Source organism: Grus americana, chromosome 5 (genome assembly GCF_028858705.1).
Source record: "Grus americana isolate bGruAme1 chromosome 5, bGruAme1.mat, whole genome shotgun sequence".
NCBI lineage: Eukaryota > Metazoa > Chordata > Aves > Gruiformes > Gruidae > Grus > Grus americana.
Genome location: NC_072856.1, coordinates 68,070,732 through 68,091,742, shown reverse-complemented (window position 1 = coordinate 68,091,742; position 21,011 = coordinate 68,070,732). Strand labels below are relative to the sequence as shown.

The following is a 21,011-nucleotide window of genomic DNA, read 5'->3' as shown; positions in this document are numbered from 1 at the left end:
GTATTCAAATCTCACGCCTTATACAATGCCCCCCTTTTAAGACTCGTCTACAAAGAGAGTGGATAAATTAAATTAGAAAAAAGTGCCTTTCTGTCAGCAAGTGTGACCCTTTGTTATGACACATTTCCCAGAGACAAGCATTCACAGAGGCAGTGACAGCTCCTTTTGCTTGGTGGTCTTAACCTTCTTGGCGCATCAGAAGAGCCTGGGAGGTTTCCAACAAAATAGTTATTTCTGTGGGATGACGCCTGTTTGTCAAACTCAAACTGTGAGCAAAATGGTAACCCCACATGCAACTTCAGAGTAACTGTGGTGAGATCCACGAACCTGCAGTTTGGTCAGCCAGGATGCCTGGTCTGGAAGTAGGCGTTCCAGGTTGGGTGAGCCCCTCACCCAGTGCCTTATCCCCACCTCCACAGCCCCCAGATGCCCATTTCCTCAGGATGTGACATCCCCGTGCTCTCCGGGCAGCCTGAACTGCTCCGAGGTGTGGCAGTGGTGACCCGACGCAAGGCAGTGCCCTGAAGGAGCTCATTTTCCCCAGAGCAGCCACCCGGTAAGCCATGACACGCAGCACTACATCATTTCTTTGCAACATTTTGTAAAAGATATAATATGCCATACTCTTCCCAGAGTTTAAGACTGACCTTACGAGACACTTTGCAGGGAACAAATGGTGTTTGTCCAAAGCTGTCCTAATGCGTTTATTCAGAATTTCAAGAATTACCATTCCACATGCCATTACAGGTCCAGATCAAGCTTAAGCCTAGTTCTGTCCACTGCATACAGACCTGTGTGAGAAAAAACTGTGCAGTATGGTAAGCATAGATAAGATACAGGTACTTTAGGAAGACAAGTTTGGTCATGTGTTGTCGTGTGTGTGTGTGTGTGTCCCCATAAAGTAATTCCTATTATATAGAGCTACATCCTGCCTAATTCAGATGCGAATTAGCAAATACCAGTGAAACTTTTCTGTAAGTCAGGAGAAATACACAGACCTTGCAGCAATTAAAAAACCCCACGACACTATTTTAATCACAATAGAGAAAGGCACAGTTATTAAGTCATCCAAGTGAATTAAACCCTTTTAGAAAAATATATTCATACATTTTCACACTTCGTGGGCAACAAGATTTATCATAATTCTCTGAAGTTATTCCTTTAAAAAAAGGTTTATAATTTTTCTCTAAAAATACAAATATTTCACAGAATGCTAAATAAAGATTCATAATTTAAAAGCTTCAGTCAAACTCTACCCCAAAATAATCACCTCCTGAGAGTAAAAAGCATAGCAGGCTGCACAGTTAAATGTGCTGACTTAAGATTCACCATAGTGTATGACTGCTTCACATTATAATGTTCTATATTCTGTTAATACATGTTAGGGCCACACCTCGTGTGGGAGGAAGTTGCTTTTGCAATCCTTTTGTAGTATTTACTGTTGATAGGCAACACTTCTGGCGGGGAGTGAAGATATGATTGTTCCATTGTGAAGGTGTAACTTTTTTACGCAGCCGTATGGCATTTTAGCATTTGGAATATCTGACTCTCTGTCTAGTGCCATTGTGGCTAAGAATAATGACCAAAGCTTTTCTCTGAAGGGCTTTGAATTTCCAGGTTGTCCTTATACTGGGTACACTTTTCTGGTAAAGTAGATGTCACCAGGAAAAAAAAATAAATAAAAAGACAGGTTAAGCTCTTTTTCTCTCAAAAGCAGCTCAGCTCTGTACAGTAAAGACATCGGCTAGCACACCTGACCTCTTATGCTAACACACTCCCTCATGCATGTCAGAGGAGTACAGAAAGTAACTTTAAAAAAAAAAAAAGAGTATGGCAAATTGCCTGGTAGTAAACCACCCACAATTATCTGTATTACCCAACATCCTGTGAACATCTGCTTTAAAAGTATTCTCAAGTACTTTGTCCCTGGGGCCACGTAATTCTTTCTTATAGCAATTATGCAGAACAGACCAAGATACTCAGTTAGCTTAGCACCAAATTCGTTTACCGTCTCTCTGTAGTTTAAAGCAGGTTCTTCACACAGACTCTCTTCCAGGTGCACCTCTGATAAAGCTTCAAATATCAGTAAGAGTTCAGAAGAGTAACCAGCACTTTCTGAGCTCCCCTCTTGCAGGGAAATGGGAAACCTTCCTGACTCATTGCTGTTCAGGCTCCAAGGGAAGCAGTATGCAACATGACTCAATTAAGACAGGTTTCTGTAGCTTCCCTCCCTTCACATTTGCTTTTACAAAGACCATTTCCACTGGATTGCTCAACACGCTGTACAAAGATAAGCTCCTTTTGCATTACCAGTATCCAAAGGAAAAAAAAAACCCACAACCCAAAACCACTGAAGTAGTTACTGATCAGTGCTGACTTCCCAGATTTAAGTTAAATGAAAAATGACTGTTTATGTATAGGTTTTAATTTCAGCTCTATAAAAAAATAGAGACAGGGATCAGATAGACAGCATATCTGAATTGCATATCTAAATTGACTTGGATTTGGTAATCCCTTGTTAGGCTTATTTTTCTCTGAAATACTCTGCATTCACGTAGAAGGCTCTGAATATTGTTTTCAGTCTCTGATAAAGCCCTTAATTCCCTATCAGCAGACCCCTTAAGCAGGGCTTATCCTCCTATCTCCATTACTTTAATGTAAGCTAGGGGACTGCAGACTCCAATTTAGACAGAGTCCAAGAGAAAGCACACAGAGAACCACCCCATGCTTGTGGTTTTTCAGAGGACCGACCATCTCTCCAGAGTGTGAGGAGGAGGCAACGTTTAGACCAGAGGCACGGGAAGTTCGTGTGGGCAACTCCACCACAGAGGCTCTTCCTGCTCCTTGTAATGGCCCACTACGGTCCTGGGAGACCCTTGCGTCGTGCCTGGCACCAGCCCCTCCACAGGCTCTTCCTGCTCAGCTGGACAAACCTTTACTCCGAAGAACGGGGCTGTTTGCTGCTTTCTTGCAGACAGCTGTACTGCACCAGGTCTTACCAGGCACTGTAACTCTATTCATGAAGCTGTGAAGTTGTGGGCTGGCAAAGGCAAACGTTTCAAATGCTGGTTTTGCACTGCACAGCTATACCAGCGCTGGTCTTACAAGCAAGACGTTGCCTGTTTTATCTTTGTCATTAAAGGCTGCAGAGTTCATTCAACGCAGACAAGCTGCTACACATACAAGAGAGGTAAAACTGCACTACACCCGTCAATCATTCACAATGCAAATCTTCGCTTCACTTCATCTGCAATCATTTTTGCGATGGCAAGGGAGGAGGTAGCAGCAGGAGAAGGGGCATTTCTGACATGAAGAATTCTGCTTCCAATATCTCCACTCCCTCCATCGAATACAAAGTCATCCACCAAATTTCCATCACTGTCCAATGCTTGAGCTCTCACTCCGGATGGACCCCTGCAAAATATGGAGGTCACCATTAGAAAGAATGTTTTCTGAAGTCAGAAAATCAATTCTGTTCTGAGCTTGTGAAAGTGCCCAAGGAAACAGTAAGGAAGGCAGACTGTGGAGTCAAAACCCAGTCAGGCTTTTGGGGGAGCACAGGGAAGTTTGACATTTGTGAGGCGGAGTGGGAAATGTCTCGCAGTCGTTACGGTAAAACAAGGGCAGGTAGCCAAGCAGAGGATCTTCTGTATCTTGCCTGGTTGTGAAGTTACTCTCCTCCCCACACACACAAACATGCCTTCTCTTTTCAAAAAGGAAACCCTTTGTTCTGAAATAGCAACCCTTGTCAAACATGAATTTCGTGCCAATAGTATACTGCCCGAACTGGATAACTCCCTTTTATCATGCTCAAGCTTTTCTTATTCTGGATTTTCTCCCTGCAAATGTTTGGACAGTTAAAACCACCTCCACGTACTTAAATGCCTCATCTTTCCTCACAAGTCTCTTCAGCTCCTTAGTATTTCTAAACTCCTTTGAATTAGTGTCTCTCTCCACACAGTAAGAAGCTGAACACAATTTTATTGGGATGATTAAACTAAGTCAATATTCATTCAGTAGCAACTCATAGTCTGGCTTCCCCTCTGAATTTCATTAGTGTTTTGCTTTCTTTGTGAACTCAGATTATGTTCAGGCTACTGAATGTGTCACTAGGATAAAGGGACTTTTTCTTTTTTGTGAATATGCCACAATTGTGACTTTCAGCCTATGCAGAGTGTAGAAAGTCACACAAATATTCATCAAACTTGCCTATACACATGCAAACCCAATACAAAAGGTCTTCCTGTAGAAAGTATCTAAAGGCTTCTACGCTTTGGTAGCGTATTTTGGTGGAGGGAGTAAGCTAATGCTATGTTTGCTACTGTTAAAAATAAGAGATTTAACAAGCCACTGGGTGTTACTAACTAGAAACATTTTTTTTACCTGAGTACATCATTGATGGTGACCTCAGGGATGAACTTCTGAAGTTGTTTTACCTGTGCGCTAAGGAAACACGCTCTGTACATTTCACTCAGTCCGTAAGACAGGTTTCTCAGCACAAGCTTCCATAACCCACTGTAGAGAGAAAAAATAACTGCAGTAAGAACGAATCTTCCATAATAAATGCAGCCACAATAACCTAATGCTGTCAAAGAAGGTAGCAAATGCAGCTGCATGGCGAAAGTTCCCATTCCCAACATCAGTAATCCAATCATGCTTTCTACTTGAGAAATACATGTTTGTCCTTTCCTGCTTCAACAAACCTTGCTTACAGAGCTGTAGTGTTGCATTTACATTCTTTCTTTGAGAATTAACTCTGAACTCCAGTCCTTCCTATGTCCAGGATTTTTCTCTGGTCCAGTCAAATGGCAAGAGACTGAAAACCATATGCAGGAGGGAAGACAGACATGGCGCTTGAGACTTTCTTCCACAATCGTTCTGAAAAGATGATCGCGCCCCTAAAACCCTCAGTTTTCAGTCAATGAATCTTGTTATGTCTCTGCAAATCTTGTTTGCTTGCTTTCCTCAAGTCTTCCAGTATAAAAATCCATAGACAATGATCAAGATGCTTTCAACTCTTTACTTGAATAAACTGCATTAAGTTGAGCTGTTTGCCAGAAAGCTATTTTCCAGTTCCCTGACCTGTTTTTCAGCCTCTCCTTGGATCCTCCCCAATATTTTCACGTTCTTTTTCAAGTCTAATTTCTAAAATTGAGCACTTGGTAGTGGGCTGTCCAGCCCCTCATAGAGAAGCAAGATTTCTCTCGACTTCTACAGATATTCTGTTCATTTATGTTTGCAATTTTAGCAAGGACTCCTAATTCCTCTGACATGCTTTCTAAGACAGCTTCCCGGCCTGCATTCGTAGCCCTTAATGTACTTCCTTGCACCTGGATTTTTTTAAACATATATTGATGGTCTGATAAAGTTTAACACGGCAATTCAGACCACTCTGTTCTCTCTTCCAAGCATCCTCTGCAGGTATTTTAATCACACTGTCTAGGTTGATTAAAGTATTACACTGCATTGGACCAAAACCAATCCTGGAAGAGCTCCACTAGTAGCAACGTGGCTCAGCAGTACCTTCCGATGAGCAGCCACATTCTCAGACCAGCTGAGACACGTCTTGGTAGTTTATGAAAATTCAAATATTAGATTACATGAAGTCAAATGTCTTGGAGAAGTCCACCCTTATCAGCACAACTGTCTTTAAACACACCAAAAACTTGGCAAAAGCCGGCTTTTTGACAAGAACTTGCTTCCACGGAGTCACAAGCTGACATTTAAATAACTAAGTTCAGTAGACAAAAAGACAAGATATTACCTGTACGTTACAGCATCTAAAAAGTCTCCAGTGCTGAAGTCAAACAACTTGTAGCCCTCTCGCTTAAAGGCTAGTACTGCGTTAGGACCAAGCCAAACGCTGCCATCCATTCTTGGTGTGAAATGAAATCCCAGAAAAGGAAACCGAGGATTGGGAACCTAAAGTGGGGCACAACAATTACTACAGCTGTTACAAACCAGATCAGAGAAACAGCCACACAACCACTCAAGTCAAACAACTCATCCAGGACACATGGAAAACATTTGTGAGGAGGACAGTACAGACATTTACAGTTTATTGTGTGAGAGAGTGAATAAAACAAAGCAAAACACAGTAAAGGAGTTGTCCTCAATAAATGGAAAGAACTATTTTTAAATGAACAAGTGAAAAAGGAAGTAAATTTGCCATTTTCTTTCCAATCACTACAACAAAATTCGAGTCATATAACCACACACTTGGCTCCTGCGCTGTTTTTTCTGCTTGTTAATTGTGCAGTTATAGCATGTAACTAATTTAAAACCCTGAAGAGCGAAGCAGGGCCAAGTAAGACTGCATCTTAGGTAAAAGCAAAACAAACAACAGAAAAAAAGGTACACGTGATTTCTCAGGACATAAATCAACCCACAACAAAACCAACGACACACTAATGCCATTCATCAGTAGTACTTATACTGCAGTAAAATAGGTTATAAAATATTAGGAAACCCTCACCATTCCCTATCACGCAAAACAACATGCAGTTAGCAAGCCTGATTAATGCTAATAATAAGCATCTGAAGTTTCTTTTTTGTGTGCAAATGGAATACAGAGTAATTGAGTGCGAAGGCTGAAACAGAAATGAGCTAAGCACACCTCTTCATGCGCTGGCACTTCAAGATCTTTAGCTATTTAGAAAAGGTGACTACAGAGGTGACTGTGTCATAGTCTGAAATTAAGCAAGTATTGGGAATTTCTCAAAAACCAGTATTGTTAAGACTAAAAAGTGTTTTAAGATATGTTCCCTTTCTGTATTCAGAGCACTGATTTTCCTGTTAAAAATATGCTTTTAACACTTTCAAAGCTTAGTGCAACCACTCCCCAAACTACATTACATTTCTGGTAACATATCACAGAGTTGCACCATTTTCTAATCTTATCACCATATTTGGCCATTACAAAAAAATAAAATTCAAAGAGTACAAACTATCCTCACACAGCCATGGAACAAGGCTGGCAGGTATCCTCACCTCCCAGCCAGTTCCTCCCATCTCAAGACAGGATCCCGAATCATTCCCAGGTGAAAAGAGGTCAGACAAACTCCCAATGCCCAGGGTTCCACAATCTCCCTTGGGCGACCTGCTCCAGTGTTTAGCAGGTAACTCTAAATTCATATTTGGAAAGGCAGTATTTCAATATACTGCATGAATTAACTAAAATGCTGCCCTAGGAATTCTCTCTTCTTGCTTGCTAACTTCACTTTCTGCCTGGGTCCGCTCCTCTTCATCACACTGTTTGTCTATATTAGATGGTAGAAAGCTTGTCCTTTTCCTCCCATCTCTATTTTTTGTCATACAAAGTAAAGCTAATTCAAAGATGAGACTGAAAGGCAAATATCTAAATCTGAACTTTGGATATTAGCACACAAGATAAAACCTTACGTCCAAGTAATTTATTATTTACTGTTGGCCCTCATTGACTTCTGAATCCTGCCTACAAATTTATTTTATAGCATAAAGAAAGAAGCCAGGCTTTTGTGGGTATGTGGCTATCATGCTAAATGTTTCATTCTTTCCCTATTAAAAAAACCCCAAAAGCCCAAAAAACAACAACAAAAACACAAACAAAAAAAATTTCTGGCAATAACTTCCCACATGGTACTTCTACCAGTTCCTCAAGAATTAACAAAAACAAGCTGTCCTGTCAGAAAGCAACTGAATCTATGTCCACATGTTGTACATCACTATCTGCAGTCTAACAGACAACCATGTAATATTGCCCTTATTTCTGTAGTTTTAGCAGTTCTTAGAGTACACTGGGAAAAACAAACAAGAGAGAACATACCGGATAAATATTTCCTTTAACCATATAGCACTTTTCTGGTTTTAGCACCAAATAATCACCACGGAAGGGTACAATACGAGGCTCAGGGCTGCAGCCACTGATCTCAGACAGGCGGTCGGAGTAAAGTCCTGCACAGGTAACAATGTGCCGACAGTAGATTTCCTCACCCTGTGGAAAAAACAAAACAAAACACAAAACACACAAAAAATCAACATATCTACTAAAAACCCACCCATCACCTATGAGCTTTGGGAAAAAAAAAAAAAAAGAGTCAAGACTAGAAAGAAAATCAATCATATTTTCAAAAGGATGCGGAAACATTTAATTGTTTAATTTAATTCTTTATAATATTCTCCTTTAGTCCCTGGAGAACAACTATTCTAAAATGGCAATTCAGCAGGCAGGTAGGACTGGCAGAATCTTTATAGAAAAGGGGTGGGGAGGGGAAGAAAAAAAAAAGAATAAAAAAAGAACTCATCAATTCTCAGACTACCTTCAGCTTGAGTTCCCAGAACACAGAACCTGGTGCTGTTCAATATCTAAACACCTTACCATCTAAATAAATAAATAAAATCACAAGCTATTAGCTAGCTAGCTCACAGTATTTGTTTTCAAATACCATGGGGTTTTTCTTCAACTAAAAATGTTTCCATAAAAATAATAACATATAAAAAAAATATATCAGTATTTGGTGAGAGAATCTAACAGATTTTGGAAGCTACTTTTTAATGAAAGAGCAGAAATAGAGCAAGAAAGCAGTAGCACTAACTTTAAAAACCAGGGGGGGTGGGGGAAAATGAGGTTGGGGATTTTTTTGTTTGTCTTTCCCCCCACCCCAGCAGAGTTCAGATATTCTCTCCTGAAGGTGAAAAGGTTACAAGTGCATTTCCTGTGCAGCGTTAACTGACTTGCAGGAATGACACCAGTATATACACCTGTTTTACTAAATTAGCTTGTGGCTTTCTGATGATAAAAATAATTCTAAATGCCCCCTTATCATTTTCATAGATGCCAAAGACCAAAAGCAAACATGTAAATAGGTGTTTCTCACCTTCTCACCAAATAAGTAAGTCACAAAAGGAGTCCTTCGAAACAAACAACGTAAGAATGTGCAAATAAAGGACGTATACAGTCAAACACAAGTCAGGCAGCAGAAAGATAAAGTTATTCCTTCATTATTATTCCCAGTACACAGTAAAATCTGAATATGCTCATATGCTTTGTCAAGAATCGATTGCAGTTGTTTTATAAAAGCAGTCCTAGATGACAGTGATCATGTTACTGAACAGCAGCTTTTAACTTTTCTTAGAGAGCCGATTAATCCACCAGGACTCAACAAAAATTCTTCAGAAAAGTAGAAATAGCTTCCTATTAAGCAATTAAATCTTCAGCTTAGTTCTTACCTTTGAGTTCCTAACAATGACTGGGTATTTCAGGCCTGTAATAGAATTAGACAAGAGGAGGAATTAATAGAATATGTAACAGAAAACTGAACAAGCAGCTTGTCAGGATTAAGGGTTCTTCCACTGGAAGATCTCCAAGCTATGGAGCAACTACTGTTAACATAACTGATATTGCTGGACATAACCGTATTAGTGAATTAATAGGTGGGTGGGTTTTATTCTTCCGTATGTGTAGCACCACTGATCCAACCTGCCTTCCAGGATAAACAAAAAGCACTATCACAAGAATAGACATGCAATATTCAGCTAAATCTGATTTTAATAGGAGAGAACAACCCACTTCCTCTCTTTTACTGTAATTTTCTTCCATCAGCATTAAATGTTTCAGCTGAAGGGTGACCTGCCTGAGAAAAAAAAACAAGTGTGCTTGCTCGATACTTTAAGATAATTAATACTCTAACATACAGGTTGGATGGGGTTTTGAGCAATCTGGTCTAGCAGGGGGTGTCCCTGCCCATGGCAGGGGGTTGGAACTAGACAGGCTTTGAGGTCCCTTCCACCCAAGCCAGTCTGTGATCCTATAATTTTGCCTTTTACCTCTTCCCTATGAGACAGAAAAGTTCAGAAACGTGATTTCAGTTGAAGCAAGTGTGTTTTGAACAAAATCTTTGGCAGGACTGTAGTAAATGGAGGGCAAAAAACCGCCTTACCATCTTCACTTTCTGAAGAACTTTCTTTAGCCATCTCCATGTTTGTAACTTCAAAATCAGTCAAGATCATCCCACCTGCTTCCTGGAAGTCTTCAGCATAGGACTGGGCCACTTGTTTGTAATTCACAATGCCGGTATATGGAGAATCAAGGGCCATCAGACCCTGAAACAGTATTAAGACACAGAAGAACAGTGAAAGGTGTATGTGGACTTTGGTCTTCAATACAGGGAATATTTCATCTGCATTAATGTACATTGCCATTGAGAAGGGAGTACCGCTGTCTCCCCATCCTGGCTGCTTGTTCCCAGCCTCTCCATGTGCCACCTCCAGTGTTCGTGTTTGCTGACAACTAATATGGCGAAAACTACTCACGGTGGATTAAGTGATTGTGTGACTAGAGCATAAACAAACCTTCTTGACAGAGCGCTTCATGATAAAACAGGTTACCTAATCTTGGCTTCCGCTAATATGTACTTATTTTTCACCATGCACTATGCAATTTCACCTTCGAACGCTCACTTGGGAGCTCTACCTGATGGATGGCTGCTGCCAACGCCTCTGCGAGGCTAAAAGGTATCATCGCAACGCTTATGCATTGCACATCAGAAAAGTCTCTTCTGAATTAGACAACAGCCTACACTTGTCCTAGCAGAAAGCAGGGTTCAGGTCCAGTGCGTAGCTAGAACTTTTAATGTTTCTCAGAGACCTTTTACTATCTTTATACCAAAAAGGCTCAGTTTCTCACATAATTTTTATCATGCTAGATGGCATCACAATATTTTCCTAGTTCTGGCTACAAAATAAGGATAGTAGGACTGCTTTATCTCAGAGAGATTCTGCAAGTGTAACTACACTAGAAGACTGTCAGCCACTCGGATACTACAATAGACGGGGCCATTTACATGCCCAAGACAACCAGAACAGTTGGTAAAACTGTATCTTACACAAAACCTTTCTCTCCACTTGGTACACAGTGCGATGTTTTATAACAGCATTCAAGTTCCCTTTGCTCACGAGGAAAGGACTCAGCTCAGGAAACCAAAGCAAATGAAGTAAGACCCATCTGAAACTACTCATTTGCAGAAGTAAATGCTCAGCTGGATCTTGAACATGCAAAGAATGTTTTAAGGAGCGGATACAAAATGTTTATGAGGAAAAAAAGATAAAAAAGATTCCTCTCCAGAAAATTTTTGTCTGTACTTACAAACACACATAAGCAATGAGTTGGGCAGCTACACCAATAGCAAGCTGCCAGATGAAACAGTATGGTGAATTTATATCTAAACAATAACAAATCTGTATTCCATAAACTACTCACATTTCTCCTGCTGTGAAAACATACAAGCTGAGAAGTGCTACATAACAATAACATGTGTAGGAATCAAGTGGATTGAAATTGGCTTGATCCAAATCTGCACGTACAGATGGGAAGGAATTTTCATTGCCGCACTATCAAGCTTTACTCTAAGTTAAATAATTTTAGTGGGAAGGAGCAGAATCATCTCAGCATAAACTCAGATATAGCAGCTCTAACCTGGGCAAAGGAAAATCTGCCTATCAACCACAAAAACATACAAGCAAGCACCTGCAAGAAGAAGGGGAAAAATTTAAAGATTAAAAACATCATAATAATAGTAATCACTTGTTGTCATTGGTGAGATAAATGTTGGGGTTTTTTTGTTTCTGAGCATATAAATATCAGGGAGAACATGTCTGTGTACAGCTGGGAAAAGGATGAAGTTTGAACAGCTTGTAGGTTCTGTCCATTTGCCTTTAAATTCAGTCTTGCACAGGGACTAGGGAATGATAGTCTCCTACTTGGACTCAAATAGTCCTGATTCCTTTTGTAGGCTGCAAGTGAGATGGATTACCTGCTCTCTAATCTGCGAATGCTGGCCCTTATGAAACAGCCAGCACATCATTTGCAATTAGTGCAGCAGCAGCTCTTTATGACTTCAGCACAGAGAGAACTGATGAACTATGAACTGATGAGCAAGAGAATGAGAACAGGTGAAACCTGAGGTGAAAGTCTCACCAAGATTCTGCGGGATCAGCTTATGTTGTGTTAGACCTGATCTGATGTGGATGTAATGGCAAATGCATATGAAGGATTGGGCTGAGCTAAAAAGTTCCACAAATAAATGGATAGATTTACTTTCGTTGAACATTACATTTCTTCTCAGTTTTCAGGCTCTTTTGAACTTGTCACTCATGCAAATTACCTCAAGGCCAGAAACTTATTTATGTTAAATTAAAAAATAATGTCACCTAAGAAACTGAGGTCTTACATGCCAAATAAAAACAAGCAAATCCCTTACCCTGCAGAAGGGTTCTTTCGCTTGTATTTCTTTTGCTCCAATCAGTCTCAGACCCCGGACATTGTTCTGCAGCCCTCTTTCATATAGAGCTTTGAGTCTTGGAATTTCATCTTGTTCAACGGCTACAATTAGCTTCAGAAAAAGATAACGAGGCACACCAGTGAGCAAAATATACAAAGCCAGTTCAGGTCTGGCATCAAGCCCAAGCTAACAAGCAAGCAATAGTGCATGAGGGAACAGTGAATTATAATTCAAGAGAGGGGGAAAAAATGTGGTTTGTGCCATTAGTTGCACAAGATTCTATAAATACCTATTATTGAGAAAGTACTAATGTATTAAAGGAGAGTGAAAAATGTTAAACTGAGTTTAAGTTACTATCAATGGATAATATTTGCCATGAGACTACAAACGTGAAAGAAGAGAATATGATTTTAAAGAGCCACTGGGATGTTTCCAGACACAAAACTGAACTTAACCCAAGATGTACAAATCTCAAGCAGTCTTGATACGAGAGTAAGAACGTGTTCTGACATGGTGTCTGAACTGAATTGTACCAGCTTCACTGCATTTAACCATGCAGTTAGCTCACAACTATCACAAGAGATTTATCCAGACCACCAATTATCTGTGCCAAGCTTGCCCAGACCATACTACTTGCAGGTCCAGCCCAGGTCTGGCAACACAGGCACCTTTGCGTTGAGAAGGCACTAAGTTCTGCAGGCCTGGGGCTGCTTTATGTAAAACAAGCTGTAAAGCCTCAACGTCATCTTCCCTGGAATAAACACTGCTGGGGAAAGTGATGCAGAAGTACACAAATTCACTGTCAGCAAAGGACCAACAATGCTGCTGGGTCAGTGCTAGCCCTGCCCAAGCTCAAACTGGCTCCTACAGAGCAATTCTGCTGTCTTGGTGCTTTGAGTTGAGAGCAGGCTTGTAACTTCAGGTGTACCGCCGAGCAAATCCACAGTGCCACCTTGTGCCCAGCGCTGCAGGAACACAGCACTGCGCATAGCCAGGCCAGGACAACCACCACCTGCACTGGTGCAGGGCCCACCAACGCTGCCACGTCCAGGGATCTCCCCTCTGCACCCCAGAGCTGGGAGAGATCTGCACCCAGACGGGGCTTGGCTTCCACCGTTACCTCTGCTACTTCATCTCAGCCCCCACATAAGGAGAATTATTATTTAGGCCCAGAAAACGAACTGATTTGACTTGTTGGAAAGAAGAAAACAAAAAGGCAAGTTCATCCTGCGGGTAGTAAGTATTGCAGTAACTCATCTCTCAGGAGAAAGACTAGAACCAGGCCTGTGCTATACAATGTAACATACAATATACAGTCGCAGTTTCCAAAGGTAAAGTAAGAACACGCAGCAGTCCCTATACCTTCCCACATTGTTTATACGGTATTCCCTTCTGGTCACAGTACTCGTAGCAGAGGGCTGCACCCTGCACACATAGCTTAGCTTTCAGAGATCCAGGTTTGTAGTAAATTCCACTGTGAATCACACCACTGTTATGTCCACTCTGGTGATGAGCTAAATAGAAAGAAAAATACATTATTAAAATACATGTTCCCATGATTGGTTTGTACCTTAATTACTTCAGCTGTCAGAACAGTGAGCAATTTGAGGTCCTGCCCTAAATCAGTGTTACAAGAGATGCTCAAATAAGGTAACTGCAGAGCAAACACAATTCCTCCGTTGGTCTCAAAAGGCTAGAAAAATACTGACACAGCAAGACCTAGTTAATAATAAACCATCACAGCTTGCAATGAGTTGAATCAACAGGAAAAAAAAAAATCACAAGTTTTTGCTCCAAGAGCTACAATTGCAGGCCAATGAATCAAAAATTTCTGCATGTTAAAATTAATTTTAAGAAATTCAATTTTTAAAATTAAATGCATCCTTAAAGACCTCATCTAACATAATGTCTGTGCAACTGTCAATTTCTTTGGACATGCTGGCAGGCCTGGTAGGCTTTTCAAGTATTTGTAAACTGGATTATGTTGCTATGTCCTCTTCCACTAAGTAAAATAGAGGTGAAAAATATCACAAACATTTTTACTGCAGTAATCTGGGCAGGTTCTCCCTCTTAAAATACTGACTCCCAAAGGTCATCCCTGCTTCGCACTCACACAACTGTTAATCACTCCATGTATGCCTTGTCTTGGAGATAAAAAGCCACTTCATATCATACATGTAACGACTCAGGAGTGATGTATAGCCTGGCTGATGGAGCTATTTAAAGCCAGAGCTTGGGCTCGTAAGTCTTATTTTGAGTTGGCCGTTGATGTGATCCCTTGGGGTTGCTCCCACCTACCCTGAGTGACTGCACATCTGCATAAGTACTTGGTGTGAAAAAAACTGCTCACAGTGAACCTGTGCTTGTACTTGAGTGAGCCAGAAAAGCTTTCCAACAATGAAGCAACGGTAGTATTCTTTCTTATTTCAAAGCCAGGACTGACGTGTTTCAAGATTTCCTGTGTAAGCAGGCAACACTGGACGCTGTGCCATTTTACTTTGGCTAACACTGGGTCAATAACTAGTGATATCTTCCCAGTTATCCCTCTGTTAGTTCTTTACCTTCGACCTCCCATGCAAATGACAGCACCTTGCACAGGGATATCCAGAAACATGGGGCAAATGACTGTGGTTTACAGTTCTGGCAATTAATTGACTTTGCCCAGACCAGCAGCTCCCAGGTATTTTTAAGCAGCTCCACTTCCCAGCCCTCCCTCTCTACCCACGAACCATCACTGTTTGCTGTTCACTCTTCTTGTGCTCCACCAAAAAGCCATCCTAGCACCGTTTCTCAGCTCATCCTCTCCATGGCACTCAACTGGACGTGCCCTGCTCCTTACTTGAGTCGTTCACCCTCCTTGTCCTTTTCCCTGAAATCCTTGCTGCTGGGGCCCCAGGCCAGTCAGACCCGCTGCTTTCAAACAACAAAGCGGCAATGTTCAGTCTTTCTTAACTTTAAAGTCCTAACTTGAAGTCCCAGCAGCGGAGCACAGGCTGATGACAGCTCTGCTTCTCCACTGGAGAATGCATCCTTGGGTGAAGGGAGGAAGAAATCCCCCATCAGGGCAAAACCAGCCGTGCCTGGTAACGAAGATGCTCCTCCCGGGGTGGAATCCATCACCTGCTTCAGCAACGAGGGCAGATGTCGTCCCACGGCTGCTCACCCACCCAAAAACTGAGCTTCCCTGTACATGTATGTTCATGAAATACTGAGGCTTTGGTGAACGTGTGCTTCAGTAACGATTTCTGACAGACCGACACCAGGTAACCCAAATGCACAGCTGAGGAAGACGCACCAGCACCATACCTAGCTCCTTCTCCTTCTCCAGCACGGCGAAGGAGAGCGAGGGGTGCCGCCGGACGAGCTCCCGAGCCGAGGCCAGCCCCACGATTCCTGCACCCACCACCGCCACGTCGAAAGTGCTGCACGGAGACAGACACGGCCGTAAGCTCACCCCCGGGGGGCAGCCCGCCTCCCGCCCTGACCCTGAGCGGAGAGCGACGGCCCGACTCGGCCCGGCGCGCCGTGGCTGCCCTCCCGCCGTGAGGGAAGCGCTGAGGGGGCGCGGGCAGGACCCTACGCGGACGCGCCGAGGAGGCGACGGGGCTCGGGCAGGGCCGCCCACCGCGCCCGCCCCGCGGCCTCACCTGCGCTGGCGGCGCTGGGCCCGCCACAGCGCCGCGGCCCCGCCACCGCCCGCCCGCTGCCGCAGCAGCGCCGCTGCCGCCATCTTGGGGGCGGTGATCCACACCAGGCCGGGCTCCTCCTCCGTGCCCGCTCTGCGGCGGCGGTGAGCGGCGACCGGGGCCGGGCCGGGCGGGGCAGGCCTCCGCGTACGGTTTGCCCTCTTGGCCCTTGGGGGCAGCCCGGCGGGAGGGGATCCCGAGCTTCCCCTGCAGCCGTCGTTCCTGCTGGGCTGACAGACCTGGTTAGGCCTTGAGGGGAAGTTATGGGCCGCCCGTCCTGCTGCTTCGGGAGCTGGCGCTGACACTCCAGATAACTCCCCTCTCTGCTTTTCTTCAAGAACACGATGCTGTTGGGAAAACTCGTGCAGCCGGTGTGCAGCCTAAACAAGCTGCCGCTGCTGGGCACCTGCAGACACTTCTGGGGATGGCTGAATGCCGTGTTCAACAAGTAAGCGTGGCTCGGTGTGCACAAGGCAATGAACGGGTCCCGTGTATCCACTGCGCGGGTTTTGAGGCATGGAGCATTATGTCCCAGGACTGGAGGGAACATTTTCTGTTATCAGTGCTTTTCTTTCCCCCAGATTGCACGTGGATGCCTGGCAGGGGTCATTCCTTACTTGTTTCCAGGTAGGAAGCCATGGCCTTCCAGAGGAAGGTGTGTGCCTTGCTCCCCTCCCTGGGGTGGCCGAGCCAAGCTGGCCATGCGGACTCTCTCCCTAAATGCCAGTCTTGTTTTGACCTCCAAATGCATTTAAACCAGTAGCACAACCATGGCCCCTTTACTTATTCAGAAAAGCCTCTAACCAACCCATCGTTTACAATGTGATTCAGCCACCCAAGGGTTCCACATTTCTTTTTAGAAAGATAAAACCTTTCTCTGTGAAACTCTTTCTCTGCCCATAACTTGCTGGTAGCTAATAGTTTTGCCTTATGTCTTCTTGCTCTGTGGAAAGGGTTGCATGGTTTAGCTGATTGCTGTAGTGGGGCTGGAAGCTCAACCAGACAGGAGTCGCTTCCAGCTCTCTGCTTCTGTCTTCAGCATTCCTCATCAGACTGAGAATGATAGCCTTTTCCTGAACGGCTCCAAGGATTTTAACTAATTGCTGAAGTGTGTCTTTTTGAAATGTTGTAATTGTTGAGGGGAAAAAAGCTTCAGGAATAACATACATGTGACACGCAATGAGAGGGTTTTATATAAGCAAAATATGTTTGGGAGACAAATTTGCAATTGTTGGAAAGCCTTATTCTGGGTAGAGAAAGGCGCTTTTTATCTCTGCTTACAGACATGGAAGGAAACAATCAGTTCGAAGGGTTAAGTCAAGTTGCATTTGTATTATTTCTTTTTTTACCAAAAGCATCTGCCAGTTAAAACAAGTTAAAAAACCCCTCATGCCAGACTGATTAAGAACCAGCACAATCCAAATAATCCCACTAAATCATACTCTTACTTTTCTGACATCTTACCGTGCACATAACCAAGTATTTCTTGTGCAGTATTATTATCGTCAAGACAATAAATCTGCCACATTGTAAAAACCATGTGAATGCTCTTTCTGTCTTGGCAGAGTGGACTACGAACGCATACAGGCTGTCGGCCCCGACAGAGCAGCTTCAGAATGGCTGTTGCGATGTGGTGCCCTGGTGCGCTACCAAGGCTCTCAGAAATGGCAGCAGGACTACAACGGTCTCCCAACAGGGCCCCTGGGGAAATACAAGATTGAAGCAATTAACGCCACTGAGTCTTGCATCATGTACAGAGGATTTGACTATTTGGGTAATGTAGACAGCGCTCTGCTAAGATTATACCGAATCATCATTTTCACGTTCCTTAGTAAGATAGAGAGGATTTTTTTCCCCTTCTATCTTTTTTTCCTTAAAATGGCTCTACAAATATTCAGCGGTTCCTAACATTTTGCTGGAGGTATGGTGTGAAGCAGGAAAAGGTTGGGAACTGCATCAGCCCTTGCCTGAGGTGACAGTAGCACTAAGGAAGTGCAACAAAGATTTGCTGTTTCGTCGAGTTCATAGTTAAGTAGTTGGTAGCAAAAAGCACCACTTCAAATATTCTTTTTTTCTAAACCAAGTGATGGTTTTGGTGCCTGTGAAGTCATAATACTGCTTGTTCTCCAGGCATTTATGATGTCTTCAAAGACCAAAGGAAAAAAAAAAAAGCAGCAGGCTGTCAGTTTCTTACAAAATAAAAAAGAGATTGTTTCAGGTCTCCTTTAAATAACAAAAACCAAATTGGGGAACACACCATTGTATTTCCTTATTGAATTTCCTGTATTATACATTCCTAAGGCAGAGTTATTGTTTATCTCCCAAACTTGTAGAGCTTTTTTTGTTACTTGCCCATGTCAAAGCTCTTTAAATCTTACCAAAAGGCTACAAACCCTGGGGCTTTTGTATATTTTAAGTACCGTAAAGGGAATTTGGAGCTTCATTGTGCGTTACGGCTCACTGTATAGAGGAGCATGTTGCTGTGTGCTTTTGGAGGCAGTTACCAAATTGAGACCTTAACAACCAGTACAGGTTGTTCCTGGTACTCTGAAGCAAATACTCATTTTTGTCTTTCCAGATGGTCTCGAACATGTCACAGAAATCAAATTGCAGAAGTGTATTTACATACAGGACGAGTGTCTGCAGAGGCTCAGCGAGACAAAGAATCTCCAGAAGAGTCTCCTCCAGCTGAAGATAATTTCCTGTGGGAACGTCACAGATAAAGGCATCATTGCACTTCACAAGCTGATGTACGTGAGCTACTGAGCTCTTCTTGCTCCCTACTTGTTACCACCCCGCAGTTTTGGGACTATGTTGAGTGGAAGGGGTAAAGTCTGAATGTTTCTGGGCTATTTCAGGTGTGTGGGGCTGTGGGGCGGCTGGGCCTGGGGACTGACCTGAACCACAGCCTGGGAGGGACGACACTGCCACCGCAGGAAACATTCCTTCAGGCCTGGCTGAAGACAGTGTTGTGGCTAGCTCTGAAAAGACGTGGATTAACATACAGATATTAATCAGCCTGCGAAGGCTGGTGTTGGGGAGTTGCAGAGCACTGAGGTCCGCAGCTGAGAAAGCCAGAATCCTCTGCTGCAGTACGAGAATCCATAGTTGCGCTTCTGTCTTCAGAGTTGAGCGCAGCATCTCCCACTTACACTCGAAGTCACTTACACAGTGCTGATTGCTGCACAAATCAGAGCAGGACGTGTGCTCTCTGCCGACACACCACCTTCGCAGGAGCAGTGACCATGTACAGCTTCCTTTCACGTTGGCACCTGAGGCAGGTTTTGCTCGAGAATAAGTAACTAACAGTCGCCCTGGTTCCTATGCCTGACTCCGCTGCTGCAGCTGCTTTTCAAGGCAGGCTTTGCCGGTGTCCTGTAACTTCCACTGTCTTTCTACACTTCACACTGCTTCCTATCGCTTAGTTATCTCTGCGGGAGACTGTGCACGTCCGCAGCTCTGAAGCACATCCATACGTGCTTTGGTCAACTATGGCCTTAAAGCAACTGTGAACTGGTTAGTACTACACGGAGTTAACAGCCATCTAAAATGGGTGATGTGGTGACTTGGATTTCATCCTACAGAAAGTTATTATTAAGGACTTTCTATATTACTCTAATTATTCTTTACATTAAAATAACTTTTACTAAAGTGCAATTATTTAATACTATTTAATATGAGGGAAGTTTCATGATGTGGGAGGTCCAGGATGTCTTTTTAAGCTGTGTAGAAGGTGAGCTAAAAACTTAAAGCACCCACTTCAGAAAAAAACTTCCGCTAGAACCAGTAACCTTTTAAAATACTCAAAATAACTATGGTAGAATAATCCTTTGTCTAATTTCTGTGTCAACAGTTAAATAGTAGTTGCTGACTTTTCTTTTTAAATATTTATAGGAACCTTGAATATTTGTATCTGAGTGACCTTCCTGGAATAAGAGAGAAAGAAACTACCGTTCGCATCCTTCAGCAGGCACTGCCAAACCTGGAGCTGGAGCTGGATTTAGAATAAACACACTTGCATGTAACTGAGATCTATTCGATTTCATAGTATTTATCATATGTTGCATAAATTAAGTTGTAGACACCACTGTATTTCCACATATGGAAATAAGCCCAGATCTCCCGATCCAGCCTTAAAAGCTGTATGCAATCTTTTATGCAATTAAGTTTTATTAAGCTTAAACTATATGGTGAATCAACAACAGAGAAGGCACGCTTCTGAGCATAGTCGTTTTTTCCCCTGGTTTTATAGGAAGCTGTTAATACATCAGTTAGTAGTTTTCAAATATTTTACAACATTTATTATACAAGAAAGATGAGAGTGGGAAGAAGGTCGGTGTTGTGAAAGAGCAGCACTGTACGCCTTTATTGCATGCTGTTGGTGCTGTGGGAATGAGAGTGGTTTACTCTCCGAGAATCTCGCCCAGTCAGCGGGTGCTGATTTAATAAAATACCTTATGGGCCTTTTTTCTGTTCTTCGTGCAGTGACTTGCATTGCCTTTGGTGGTTTTAAATGGAGTGACCTCCACACAGACAGTCTGGCCTTGTCAGAAACGCCGAGTAGGTGAACTGAACATTGCTGTAGTTGTGGAACAAGGTCTCATAGATACACTCTTGCACGCATTTTTGCTGTGTGCTGACACAGACTAGATTAGGTCTGTGTACCTCTTTAGTTGCATCCATATCAATCCTGCTAAATAAGGGAATAGTTCACCCTTAGGAAGAATATAGCTTTTTTAGTCAAATTCCTAAAGTGGGGGGGGGGGGGGAGAAAAAGGCAGTAGGCAGCAACTCCCAGAAAGCAGCTATCATAGCGATGTCTCAGACACGGCTACCTCTGCATCGAATCCCAGACTGGTTTGGGTGGGAAGGGACCTCACAGCCCATCCAGTCCCACCCCTGCCATGGGCAGGGACACCCTCCACTAGCCCAGGTTGCCCAAAGCCCCATCCAACCTGGCCTTGAACACTGCCAGGGAGCCAGGGGCAGCCACAGCTTCTCTGGGCACCCTGTGCCAGGGCCTCAGCACCCTCACAGGGAAGGATTTCTGCCTCACATCCCATCTCCA

The 21,011-nt window shown here is 43.1% G+C and overlaps 2 protein-coding genes across 5 annotated transcripts; one reads left to right on the top strand and one right to left on the bottom strand.

Moving 5' to 3' along the window:
• Positions 1-677: 677 nt before the first annotated feature.
• Positions 678-16,010, bottom strand: L2HGDH (L-2-hydroxyglutarate dehydrogenase). Of its 2 annotated transcripts, XM_054827790.1 has the most exons (11): positions 15,905-16,010; positions 15,564-15,679; positions 13,620-13,771; positions 12,237-12,368; positions 11,453-11,503; positions 9,918-10,080; positions 9,208-9,242; positions 7,805-7,972; positions 5,765-5,922; positions 4,384-4,515; positions 678-3,414 (listed from the first exon to the last, which is right to left on the bottom strand). In XM_054827790.1, the coding sequence occupies exons 1-11, from the start codon at positions 15,985-15,987 to the stop codon at positions 3,219-3,221; spliced, it is 1,386 nt and encodes a 461-aa protein (XP_054683765.1). In that variant the 5' UTR covers positions 15,988-16,010; the 3' UTR covers positions 678-3,218. The 2 variants fall into 2 exon arrangements, with proteins under 2 accessions (XP_054683765.1, XP_054683766.1); XM_054827791.1 differs by lacking the exon at positions 11,453-11,503.
• On the top strand, positions 15,529-20,410 carry DMAC2L (distal membrane arm assembly component 2 like). 3 transcript variants are annotated; one of them, XM_054827792.1, is made up of 5 exons: positions 15,529-15,701; positions 16,282-16,391; positions 17,509-17,717; positions 18,522-18,693; positions 19,838-20,410. In XM_054827792.1, the coding sequence occupies exons 2-5, from the start codon at positions 16,288-16,290 to the stop codon at positions 19,950-19,952; spliced, it is 600 nt and encodes a 199-aa protein (XP_054683767.1). In that variant the 5' UTR covers positions 15,529-15,701; positions 16,282-16,287; the 3' UTR covers positions 19,953-20,410. The 3 variants fall into 3 exon arrangements, with proteins under 3 accessions (XP_054683767.1, XP_054683769.1, XP_054683768.1); XM_054827794.1 differs by lacking the exon at positions 15,529-15,701 and adding an exon at positions 15,818-16,047; XM_054827793.1 differs by lacking the exon at positions 15,529-15,701 and adding an exon at positions 16,026-16,185.
• Positions 20,411-21,011: the final 601 nt, after the last annotated feature.

Coding starts and splice junctions, on each gene's coding strand:
- L2HGDH (XM_054827790.1), bottom strand. CDS start 15,987: ATGGCGGCAGCGGCGCTGCTGCGGCAGCGGGCGGGCGGTGGCGGGGCC. Junction 10,081..11,452: donor GCAGATTTTCCTTTGCCCAG/GTTAGAGCTGCT, acceptor ATACTGTTTCAG/GGTCTGATGGCCCTTGATTC. Junction 7,973..9,207: donor TCATTGTTAGGAACTCAAAG/GTAAGAACTAAG, acceptor TTTTTTCCACAG/GGTGAGGAAATCTACTGTCG.
- DMAC2L (XM_054827792.1), top strand. CDS start 16,288: ATGCTGTTGGGAAAACTCGTGCAGCCGGTGTGCAGCCTAAACAAGCTG. Junction 16,392..17,508: donor CTGAATGCCGTGTTCAACAA/GTAAGCGTGGCT, acceptor CTGTCTTGGCAG/AGTGGACTACGAACGCATAC. Junction 18,694..19,837: donor ATTGCACTTCACAAGCTGAT/GTACGTGAGCTA, acceptor AAATATTTATAG/GAACCTTGAATATTTGTATC.